Here is a 12942-nt window from a genome sequence, read left to right on the forward strand (position 1 = left end):
CATCACCCAGCCCTACCTCCAAGGTTTCTTATTGTAATCCCATTGGGTTGAGTTTTTTGTTGTCCTGATGTGGGATCTGAGCCGAGGATGTGGTTGTGGTTTGTGCAGCCCTTTAAGATACTCATGATTTACGGCTATATTAATAATCTTTGATTGATTGATTAATTGATATTCCGCCCATTACTCCCAATAAATAACCATCCAAAAAACGCCAACAATACTCCATTTACCATACATTTTTTGACTTGAATATTAACCAAGAATTTAGTGATATTGTTATTATATGTGCTAACACAGACAAACATATTATAGCAGCGCCATTATCACTAGCTTATGATGCTATGTTGACACTTACGACTGGTGAGTTGCTTTTTTGCCTCAATGCTCATGAAGGTTTATTCTACATCACAGATAATTAGGGATGTAACATTATCAAAATCTCTCAAAATATTGTGGTGTATGTCCAAATAAGAACCAAAAATACAATACTGTGTAAAATGAAGTGGCAGGAATGTTTAGGATGAACATTGTAGAAAATGGATGGATGTATAGAGTTACTGTAATTCAACACAAACATAATGCTAAAATTTTCTAATCATATTTATTACTACAAACATGTATTTTTAGGTGCAAAATATTGTACAGGAACATCCACTGTTTCAAGCAAATATTTAAAAAAACAAACTTACAGTTGAGTATCTTTAAAGGTGCCTTATGTATTACTGTGGCCAGAAATGGTACTGCAATCACGGTGAAAATTCTGTAGTCCCTTCCCACTCTCCATGACTGAGGTTGCCAGATACGCAGCCGAATCCGAATAATACTCCAAGGGACTTCAAATGGCAGTCGACGAGTCCTATACTGTAGGTTTCTCTTGTTTATGCTTCTTGCAAGATGGTTAACCAAGTAATTATGCCACATTTTACTGATGTCGTTTAGCTAAATGTATTTGTAAAGTTACGCAACAAAATTTTCGTCGGAACTCGGGACAGGTTATTGGTATTACCCTGCTAACATTTTTTGTTTGACCGCACAGACCACCATCGAAATAATTATATATAATGATACATTATATATCGCATAGGCCTACTTTGATGGCAAGCCAAGGCCAACAGTAAAATTTCAACCACATTTCGTTCAGCATAACCCTATGTTGCATCCAACCTGACGCACTGCATTCTCTTCCATGTACACACATGATGATGTGAAAAAAAAAAACATGATAAATTGTTTTGCCGTATCGCCCAACATTAATGGTCCCTATTAAAATGTGTTTGCTTTATTTTTTGTGCTGGCCTACAAAAAAAAACACCTTAGTCCAAAATGCTTTTCTATTTAAAAAAAATTGTAGTTAACAAACATTACATCTAAAACTTTACAATTGAGTGTTCAACAAACAACTACAGACGTTTTATATGAAGTGGGAGAGTGGCCGTGCGCAACCCGAGGGTGACTGGTTCAAATCCCACCTAGAACCAATCTCGTCACGTCCGTTGTGTCCTGAGCAAGACACTTCACCCTTGCTCCTGATGGGTGCTGGTTGGCGCCTTGCATGGCAGCTCCCTCCATCAGTGTGTGAATGTGTGTGTGAATGGGTAAATGTGGAAGTAGTGTCAAAGCGCTTTGAGTACCTTGAAGGTAGAAAAGCGCTATACAAGTACAACCCATTTATCATTTAATGATTTACTTGTGAATTTCTGCACGCAATCTGAAGCAAAAGGAACAGCGTGTATTCCAAAAAAAACAGGCCACTTCTAAATCGAGGTTCCACTTTATGTAAAAATGACTACAAAAATCTCAGTCCTCATAAATCTTAAAAATTCACAATTGTTGAACACCATATGTTTTTCTTTGTAATAATCATATCCTCGATATCCAATTTAAAAAGTATAGTGACAGTAAATATAAGATGTGTTAATGACGTGTACTACAAACTACTGCAAGCTTATAAACTGCAAATAGGTAGTACTTACAATTATGATTGAATGAGTAAGTATAACTATATATTTAGGAAATATAGGCACATATTGTGCTTCTTGTCAACAGAAAAAAAAATAAAGATCCCAACCAACTATTAGAACGTATTCATGACAGTTACAGGAAAGTCCGTACGATTCTCTTTTTTCATTTTAATTCTGCTGCTCTTGATGCCTGAGCCACCAACCCTGAAAGTTAAACAGAAACAAAAAAAATCATAAAAAAACAAAGCAACACTCCCCCTGCTGCATCCCCAAAACACATTCTCGGAGCCCTATCTGCGTCTGACGTTCAACTTGAGTGGTCTCAGGAGTGCTGCTTTCATGTGGCGTGCCCTATTCAAGTGCACCTTCCAAACTGAGACCACTTCAGGGACCATTTACAGCTGGTCTGTGTTTTAGTAAGGTGATATGTTGTGTCCCGTTACATCAGTGATTGTGCTGATATCAAGGAATGGCAGTAAAAGGCACAGCTACGAAGATTATGTGATTTACCATGGGTGTTTTTTATATTCACAGTGGGTGTATTGTTTGACCGGGTGTGTGTGTCATTCATTGTCTCTGGATGCTCTGAATTCCTGTTTTGATGCCGGTGTAATAATGAGCAGAGTAATACACCAAAAAACCCATGTTTTTATTCAGGGGACCATTAACTAGTTAAGACTGAATCAACAGCACAGATACTGGTTGTAGAAAATTGATGGGTTGTTGTTGGCGCATCCATATTGTGAGTGGGGAAATATCGTCCACACTCCCACCTTAAATTTGAGATGAAGAACATGGACTGAAGATATTCAACCGTAAAAACCTCTAATTGTTGTTAAATCACACATTTCTTTATGGACATACTGTAAATAGTGAAATACTGTAGTATTCAGTTCTCAGTGTGCCTGTGACAATTGTCAATCACAAAGCTTCTTGTTCCCAATGGCCTTCAACACTGTGGTTTTGTCTGAACAACAGCCTTGAAGGTTTAGTGCAACTAGCATTTATGACAGGACTGTTGACCTGTTGCACATCTTCTCAACAGGAGCAATGGTGAAGGTGAAGAAAGGAAGGGGTTAGAGCAGGACAAGGAAGGCTCCGTCGTCCCCAGGTCTACTTAACGATTCCAGGCTCGATTTGAAGCCGTCAGTGCATTAGTTACCCTCAAAATGGCTGTCTTCTTAATGTTATAATTGAAAACACGTGAATGAATCTTATTATGCCCTGGAGATGTGGCGATGCCACGTTGAAACTAGGACAACCTGTGGCCATGTCGGCTTCTCCAGGTAGAAAACAAATAATAGAAATCGCACACATAACACCTTTTCAGTGGCCTCTAAGTTTACCCCCTCCATATTTGACAGAGTTAAATTAGAACCTGCCCTTGTGTGCAGCACCGGCCGAGATTAATTAAGTAGGCTAATTACCATAGCATGCATGTGGCAGAGATTGAGGGTTTGACTGTGAAATATCCTTCCCTGTTCCACTCTGAATATTAACAATCAAACGCTGAGGGACTGCCAAACTCTCACTGGTGCTCAGGAAAGTGGAACTACGTCTTGAGAGTCTGTGCTGCTCACTTGTCACAGGAGAGACTTGATAAAAAACCAAGCCAGCATGCAACCTAAACGGTCAATTTAATCACATTCGCATCGGACGATGCCTTGATCAGTAAGCAAGTTGTAGTTAAAAAACATGCTGTCATTAATTATGTTCAACGTTAAATCCTTGTAATGTAGTCTGGCTAACCTTCGCTGCTCCTACTTGGCAGGTTAGGTGACCAGTTCTATAAAGAGGCCATCGAGCAGTGCCGCAGCTACAATGCCCGCCTGTGCGCTGAACGCAGTGTGCGCTTGCCATTCCTGGATTCACAAACTGGGGTGGCCCAGAACAACTGTTACATCTGGATGGAACGCCATCACCGCAGCCCAGGTTGGCTCACACACACACACACACACACACAGGCAAGGTAGATAGCTCAACATGGCTATACTCTTTATGGATTATATTCATTAGCGAAAGTAAGTGATATGAAGTACTAGTTGTTATTATACTTAGAGATGTAATGAGGTGGCAATCTGTCTAAGGTGTACACTGCCTTCCACCCAATTGCAACCGAAATAGGCTCCAGCATTGTGATTGACATCAAAATGCATTTCTGGAAATGGCGATCACATACTTTTTCACGAAAATTGGCCGATATTGATTGGTGGCCGATGAATCCGCCCATCCTTAATTATACCACTGCCTGACCAGAAATGACAAAAATAACCATGCTGACCTTAGCTTACCCAGTTGCTGTATCTGAGCTGTGGATTTACAGTATTATACTCCAGTCTCCACTTTGCTGCAGTTGTTTGTTTTCATGCTGCCTTCAGAATAACTTTGTCTTCTTACTGTGTACATCCATCCATCCATTTTCTAACAGTCACATGCTAATACAGGAAATCCAGTAGAGAGGTGGTGTGAGTGCAGTATGTTCTTAAACAAACTTTTTGTTTGTGTGTAATGGTTGAACAGGGGTAGCATCCGGCCAGATGTATACCTATCCGGCCCGTTGCTGGAGAAAGAAGAGACGGCTGCACACCACAACTGACCCCAGCCTGGGTATCTTTGGCCTCCAGCTTGGTAAGCTTTCTGTCCATTCCATCACAGCCTCATTTTCCATCCACCTCTGCATTTCCCTGCTAAGATGTGACAAATCTACCTTTTACGCTTCTTCCTTTTAGCACAGGCGATTACCGGTGCTGGTTTGTAAAAGTAGTTATGCTCTGTTACAGAGCACATCAGTCATTTTTCCACAAGATAAATGTGTTTACCTGGCTGCTGAACTTGTTTTGTGAGAAGCAGAACACCTAATTTGATTCGCTTTTGCTCTGAACAGAAGAGAGCACGAGCCCACTGCATTTAATAATAAATGTTATAAAAGAAAGTTAGCCCCTCTCAGGGTACCTCTTGAGACAATCTATGATGTGCTACCACTATTTGCTTCAGATGGGTTTTATCTTTGGTATCTTATTTGTATCTACTCATGTATCGTCATTATTGCAATGCACTCTGTGATTGGGTTGCAGACAGTTTCTTAGCTAAGTAACTTGTTGGTGCTGTCCAAGGCTTGCAGGGATGTTATACGCAGATCACATGTAGGAACCTGCGAGGTGCGGGGGGGGGCCTTTTGTGTGACAAAGCATATATAAAATGAAATTTAATGAATGTCTGGGCACTTCATATGAAGTTTTACTACAAACGTATTGATAGCTCATTCTTGCGCTGTCAGGAATAAGAATATAATGGCATATTTCCCCAGATGTTCACTGTGCCCCATGACTGACAGCATTTGTGCTGGTCTTGTAAGGTAGTTGTACTCTCAGGAACATTTGCAAAATTGTGTTTTAATTGTTTTTTCCACAAAAAACATACATTGAACAATTTCTCTAGTTTTAGTACAAAACATGCATAAAATTATATTCAAGTTTGATTTAAAAAAAGTAGAAATATTGTTTGACATACAGTATATAACAGGGTACCACAGGGCATGAAAATGCAATAAAAGTCATTAAATGGATTTTATGAAAATTAAGGCCTTAAATGGAATTAAAAGAATGTAATTCAAATGTAGAACTTGGCCGATAGTCAAAACGTCAATCCATTAAACGCTGACTGTAAATGAACTTAATTAAGAATGTTGCGGTCATCAATAAGTTGATATGTCTGTCTGTGTTTATTTTCTTTGTGGCTTTAAAACTGGATACAAGAGGTCTTGTAATGCCTGAAAGCGAGAAAAGTGTTGCTTCCTAAGCAGCCACTCCGTTGAATGGCAAAATCAAACGGCTCTTGGGGTCCAAACTTGTAGGCGTGTAGTCCTTAACTCTGACAACATTTCCAGTTAATGAGGAATATGATCTTGTTTCATTCACATTTATTTCAGTCGTCCCCACTCCAACACACGTAAGCTAACTCGGCTAACAATAGCAACTCTCGTGACGCAAGCACCTCATGTTTGTCCATCGTGGCTTTGGATGGACAAACAAGTCAATTCTCACAACAGACCACAAACAGGAAATGAATGAATTCCTTTAGCTGCCTGAAACTTTATACATAAATTGCTATCTGATATATCTGTCAGAGAGAGAGGGTGTAAAATACGAGCTATTCAATATGTTAAATTGACTCTTTTTATTTTTAATACGGGGGACGGCGTGGCGCAGTGGTAGAGTGGCCGTGCGCAACCCGAGGGTCCCTGGTTCAATCCCCACCTAGTACCAACTTCGTCAGGTCCGTTGTGTCCTGAACAAGACACTTCACCCTTGCTGCTGATGGGTGCTGGTTAGCGCCTTGCATGGCAGCTCCCTCCATCAGTGTGTGAATGGGTAAATGTGGAAGTAGTGTCAAAGCGCTTTGAGTAGCTTGTAGGTAGAAAAGCGCTATACAAGTACAACCCATTTATTTATTATCATTTATACATCTTATTGGCATTTTTCCAGATATAATTCCATGACATGTATTTTTCTAAAATGTTTAAATTTGTCCTCCATTTCCGAACACATTCATTATTCGAATTCCGAGTATAATGTTCATAATTCCATAAAACTTTGTAACTATATTTTTGAATAGTATTTTGATTCAAAATCATATCCTCCAGTTTGTGGCTATTATAAGGCATACTTTCAGAGGATTTGCATTTTTACGGCATGTTTTAAAAAATCACTACTATGTATATTATATTGATCAACTAATTCAGAATTAGATTTTTGTTTAGAGGGCTTAAGTGCAATTCCCCTTTAATAAGTTTAATTTAAGGTAAAGTGTGATGACTGACAGGCAGAACATTTTAATTGGCTGTTGTCCATGACTCTGCACAAAGTCAGAACCCAGATGCTACTACAAAAAAATCAAGAAAGAAATTGTTCAAGATAATTCTTGTCAAATGCTTACAATTACGTATATATATCATGGCGCCGATCAAGGCTGCCTCGGTGCTCTTGTGCGCTCTGTTTTGTTTGTTTTTGTGCGTAAATTGTGTGTACGCGTGCTCTTACACCCACGAAGAGCTACTGAACATCAGATCAGTCACCCCTACGGACTTACTACTGGTCATTTTAGCGTCATCAGCGGATTTGGTCCATTCTTTGATCAAAAGAGGGAAACCACACCGAAGAAGAAAGAGAGCGGGAGCCCTCGTCTGTCTCCGCAGACGAGGATTACGCACGCCTTTACCTGGCATCTTTCTCTCCAACGTCCGCTCACTTCCCAACATCCATCCCAGTATCCATCCCAAGATGGAGGAGCTGGCGTTGCTGATGAGAAGAAACAAGGACTTTTCCTCAACTTGTGTTTTGTGCTTCACGGAAACGTGGCTGAGCGCGAGTGTCCCGGACAGCGCGGTTCAACTAGAGGGCTTTCATCTCCTCCAGCAAAACAATAGGTGGTGGAGTCTGCTTCTTCATCAACAACAACAACTGGTGCACAGACGTGACGGTGATGTCCCAACACTGTTCACCTGCTCTGGAATATTTTTTCATTTTAACTGGTGGCTGCCTACACACCGCCCATGTCTGATAGCTCTGATAGCTCAGACATGGGCATTACATTTTTTTAAATGACATTAAAAAGCATTAAATTAGACATACTGATAACTGAAACCCTTTGTTAAAAAGTGTGATTTTTTTTTTTTTGTAAATGTAAAAAGTATTTTTTCAACTATCTGCTTAGGGCCCCTTTTTAGCCGGGAGCGGCCCTGTCCACTAACATATCATTTCTATGCACGTTACCTCCCTGATATTGGTATTACATATGGTGTATCAGTTTGATTTGGTATCAGAACTAGGATTGTCAAAGTATTGATACTTTGATACCAAGTTGATATCCACACGTAAAAATTACATCAAATTTCCCATATAATGCTTTACTAAAAAGGAGTCTTATGATTTTAAAAAAAAAAAATGTTTTTAAAACACTTAATTTTGGTCTACATAATATTGATGGTTCTTTGGTAAAAAAAAAAAAAAATGTATATATTTAGTTTTACAGATGTAATTGGAATCTATATTTTTGTTCCCTTTTAAAAACAAGCCGTTTTGAGAGGTGGAGTTGTTGGATGCATATTAACCCCTCCCTAACACACCCCCTCATGATGAGTCAGCATTCACCCCCACCCGGCAGACATGTTTTGTAGTTTTTTAGCTTAGCTTCCTTCCTTTGTACACTTTGGACATTGATGACATCCCAGATATAGCAAGATCAACGATATCACTGTGTTTTCTTGTCGTTGCAATAAGTAGACTATGCGAAGGATGAGAGAAAGAAAGCAGAAGCCAGCCAGGCTGAATGTCTGTAACTATACACTAAGGTTAAACTTCTACCAAGTCTATTTCTCCAATGCTAAATCTTGGACAAATCCCTGTGTATATTGACAGTAATGTGTTTTTCTATTCCATATTATGTCAATACTTTCACTGCTGCTGCTTTGAACACTTTTAAACAATAGAGGTTAAAGCCTGCTATACTGTAATCAACCTACTAGCGACATCGCAAACATTAACAGATTATATTACTAACTGGTCTATTGCCAAAATCAGTAGGCACTGATCCAATTAAAAGTACTGTAGTTTTTGGGAAAATCATTCTTTATTTTGCCACAAAACAGTGAAGGTGTCCGAGCTACCAAAACTACTTGAGCAAAAAATTGCTAATGTATCATTCATACATTTCTAACCTACTGTTATTACCTACCGTTGCATTGTCTTCTCCATTGCTATAAATTGTAGTCACAGAGCCCACCATTAAAAGTAGTTTTTTTGAAGGTCTGTGTTTGAAGCAGGACTAATCTTTACACACACTCAAAACAAATTATTTACAGTTGAAGGTACATTGCCACAAATCAAAGTTAAAAGTAAGGCACTTTCCACTTCAATCAATTAATCAATCAATCAATCAATCAATCAATGTTAACTTGTATAGCCCTAAATCACGAGTGACTCAAAGGGCTGCACAAGCCACTACGACATCCTCGGCTCAGATCCCACATCAGGGCAAGAAAAAAACTCAACCCATTGGGATGACAATGAGAAACCTTGGAAGGAACCCCTCACCACTCCCCCACTCCCCCGGGTGACCGGTGCAATGGACGCCGAGTGGATTTAGCATAATATTGTGAGAGTCCAGTCCATAGTGGGGCCAGCAGGAGATCATCTTGAGTGGGGACAGGTCAGCAGCGCAGAGAGGTCCCCAACTGACGCACAGTCCCGACTTTGGAAAGCTAGCGCGTCATCTGTGGTCACCGAATCTGTAACCCCCCCCCCCCCCACACACACACACACACACACACACGAAGGAGAGGGGGGCAGAGCAGTAAAGAAACAGCAGATCAACTGCTGTAAAAGGGGGGGGGGGGGTGTCTATTTAAAGGCTAGAGTATACTGTACAAATGAGTTTTAAGATGGGACTTGAATGCTTCTACTGAGTTAGCATCTCTAACTGTTACTAGGAGGGTATTCCAGAGTACTGGAGCCCGAATAGAAAACGCTCTATAGACCGCAGACTTTTTTGGGGTCTCTGGGAATCACTAAAAAGCCGGAGTTCTTTGAACGCAGATTTCTTGCCCGGGAACACATAGTACAATAGAATCAGCAAGATATCTTGAGCTAGACCGTGTAGTATTTTATATATAAGTAGAAAAACCTTAAAGTGACATCTTAAGGGCACAGGCAGCCAGTGCAGGTGAGCCAGTATAGCCGTAATAAGATCAAACTTTCTTCTTCTTGTCAAAAGTGAGGCTTCAGATGAGGCTGAAAGTTTGTAGAGTGACCTGCGCTGGTTAAAGCAAACAGAGTATTTTCCTTCATTGGGTTTCATCGTTGACATGATGACAAGCGTTTTATCATAAATTTAAATTGGCTGACTCACAGAAGGATATTTGGGTAAATGTCCACCATATATGGATAATCTGCCAAAGGTCATAATGGTTCAAAACAACACAACAAACTTTCAAACAGACCGTTTGGAAGAAGGACGAAAGGCAGATTGTCTTTTTAAATATCTCTGCAATGCCACCACGGTTTGATTTAAAGGTTTTGGGACTTATGCAGATCCCATTTACGTATAAGCAAGTAGGATCAGGTAAAACAAGTGTTTTTTGCATAATAGGGCTCCTTTAAATTGCTGCCCCAGTAGGATCATCACACTAGTCTTACTGTATGAATGTACAAATCAAATGTGGAATCAGGTATGACATTGCGATGTGTTTCATACAGTATAAATATCAATGAATACCACATCTGATTTCTTCAGTGCATGTTGGAAAAAACACATTCTGAAAGTTGGAATAAGCTCCAGAGATAGCATCTGAACCAGGCCTTTGTTTCCCAAACACATCTCATTGTCGCCTTTTGTTTTCCACTGAGACCCAATAACCTCCCCCATGCTCTCCCCCTCCTTGCGCGGACAACAGTTTGCCCTGTCAGGGAGAGCCCTGCAGAGTCGACACGCATACATGTTGATTTTACTTGTCATCGTGTATGTTCAGCACATCCTGTAGTTGGCCAGACGTGCTTAGCACAAGAAAGCCAGCAAAGTTCTGCTGTAGCTTGCTAGCTAGCTGACTGTCTCAGCAGTGACTTGGTCTGCATGCACAATCAGCTCCGTGCTGCAGGCTGCTGTCGGCTCTATTTTTAGTGCACCAGCTCCCATGGGTGAGCAGCGAGGGAGTGAGGAAGGGGGGGGGAGTTGGGACCGTCTCGTCGCGGAGAGTTGAAAGTCAGACACAATGGTGAGGGGCTGTCGCCATGCTGGAGAAGAGTTATGTGTCTGCCTCTCACCTATGCTGCTGCCGCCTCACTTGTGGTAAGAGGAGGGCTTGATAAGTAGAAAGCTGGAGCTGAAGTGTGTCCTCTTCCGGCACATCCACTGTGGTGGAGAAACTTAATAATGTGCAAAGTTCCAACTCTTTGTGGAGGCTTTTATTTATTCTCCACCTACCTGCCTCCTACACACTGTTTAGTTGGAGGCGATATCTGTAGAAAGTGCTCACGCCGTTCCTCAAGGATCCCTAAAACAAAAATACCTAAACAGTGCAGCATCATTGACCCATGCCTTTACGTCTTTGAATGAAAATGTGTTTTGTTCAGTGATACACCACTGCAAAAACGGTGGCAGTGACATTGTAGTGCAGGGGTAACACGCAAGCACAATAATGAACAGATGCTGGAGAAAATGACTGCTTGCTTTCTTTTTTTTCTCAAGTGCGGGGTAAAAGAGTAGATAAACATCAGACACATGCTGATTAAACTCTTACTAACATAGTTTAACGTTGCTGGTCTTTTGCCAGCGCTTGATGCCAACACCCATAGTTGACACTGCAAATGTCAAGGTATGTGCATGCAACCACTGTGTATCAAACCCAGTTTGATTTTTTTTCACCCTTTGCTGTTTTTTTTTTTGTGCAGACAGCGGTCTCGTGTCCAAAGACACATTGCCCACCCAGGGCACAACACTGGAAGCTCTGCTACGAGGCGAGGGTTTAGACAAGAGGAACTCCAGAAACGATGAGGAGAGTTTGTTGGAGATCCAGGTTCGTCCAGTTTGAATACTAATGTGGTGGTTATGATGGCTCAGCTGGTTTATTGATCAATAACTTCACTATTAAAGAACCGTAAGCATCACACTTGGCTTATACACTTAGTGTTACCTCGATTTTTGTTAGTGCTTCAAAAAAATGAATCATACAAAACACTATTGATTTGTCTACAATAAAAAAATTATGTAAGTTCAATTAATCGTTCAATAGACTCAAATATTAACTGAAAACATTTTATAGAGAATACATGTAGCCATACATGCAGAATACAATGTTCAATATGTATAAATGACAAATGAAAAAGGTAAAAGACAATTTAATATTTATTTTACCTTCATGGAAGATTCTAGTTGACAAAGAAGGGGATGGGTCAGCCACACAGACTCAACTTTTCATAAATTTCTTAGTTCTTTCTTGAATTCAAAAGAGTTGCTGACCTTCTTGTTTCTAAACCTGTCACTTGCAACTTTCTTTAATGTCATAGTGGCGTATTTTTAGTTTTACTAAAAATTTAACTAGGCCTGTCAAACAATTAAAATATTGATTCACATTTTGACTATAGTTAACTTATTAATTAATCGCGACTGATGGAATGATAGATGTTTTTCATCTATGATAGGGTACCTTTTAGAAGGCTCATTTTCATGTTTTAATGCTTTTGATATGGGACTGGACAATTTGTTGCTTTATGCAAATGTTTATTCAACATTATGCTTTTTTAAACAGCTCAACGCAAAAAGGACAGACACACTCACACTCTCTTTCACACCATCAAACATACTCTTTTAAACATGCATACCACTAATGACACAGGTTCACTTTAAAAACAAACGTACTATAAAAGGACAATTTAAAAATTCGCCTGGGTGGGTGTCTGCATGACAATCGGACCATACAACTGTTTAGGGCCGCTCCTTTTACTTAACAATATTGATCGGTGGCAGAATTGGGGCTGTTGACACCCATTTGACAATTGCTGTTTAAAGTTTGTTAGTTGTAGTTGTTGTGGGCATTCCAGTGTGTTCTGCCTCTGTCAGGCGAGGTGGAGTTCTCTGCATCGGTATTTGGCACATGGTTTGCTCCGGTGATGACTCAGCTCAACAACATTGGATGCAGAAGGTTTTGGTCTTGTCGGGAGAGCCGACAAGTCTCGTGTTGCTAATCCTGCCGTATAATGTGTGCTGCTGTGTGTTTACCACTCGCGGCTGCAACGCCGCTTTGTTTTCCTCGCTACAATTTGGGCTGATGGTCACACAACACGTGCTAATAAGTTGCTTGTCAAAAAACAGAGTGCCTACCAAAACAATGTGCATTAACTCGTTGTTATTGCATTATCTTTGACAGCCTTAAAAGTAAAGACTGATTTTTATTTTGGCACTAGATTTTGCGGAATGATACGCAGGCAAA

The 12942-nt window shown here is 40.3% G+C and overlaps 1 protein-coding gene across 5 annotated transcripts in view; it reads left to right on the forward strand.

Moving 5' to 3' along the window:
- LOC133548887 (zinc finger protein DPF3-like) overlaps positions 1 to 12942 on the forward strand; it is a 76067-nt gene that overhangs the window by 46666 nt on the left and 16459 nt on the right. For all 5 annotated transcript variants that reach the window (XM_061893832.1, XM_061893834.1, XM_061893835.1 and 2 more), the window contains 3 exons: positions 3733 to 3893; positions 4482 to 4589; positions 11405 to 11529. In XM_061893832.1, coding sequence (XP_061749816.1) covers positions 3733 to 3893; positions 4482 to 4589; positions 11405 to 11529 — 394 coding nt within the window. The remainder of the gene's footprint in view (positions 1 to 3732; positions 3894 to 4481; positions 4590 to 11404; positions 11530 to 12942) is intronic.

The sequence above is a fragment of the Nerophis ophidion genome, linkage group LG03, assembly GCF_033978795.1.
Source record: "Nerophis ophidion isolate RoL-2023_Sa linkage group LG03, RoL_Noph_v1.0, whole genome shotgun sequence".
Classification (NCBI taxonomy): Eukaryota; Metazoa; Chordata; class Actinopteri; order Syngnathiformes; family Syngnathidae; genus Nerophis; species Nerophis ophidion.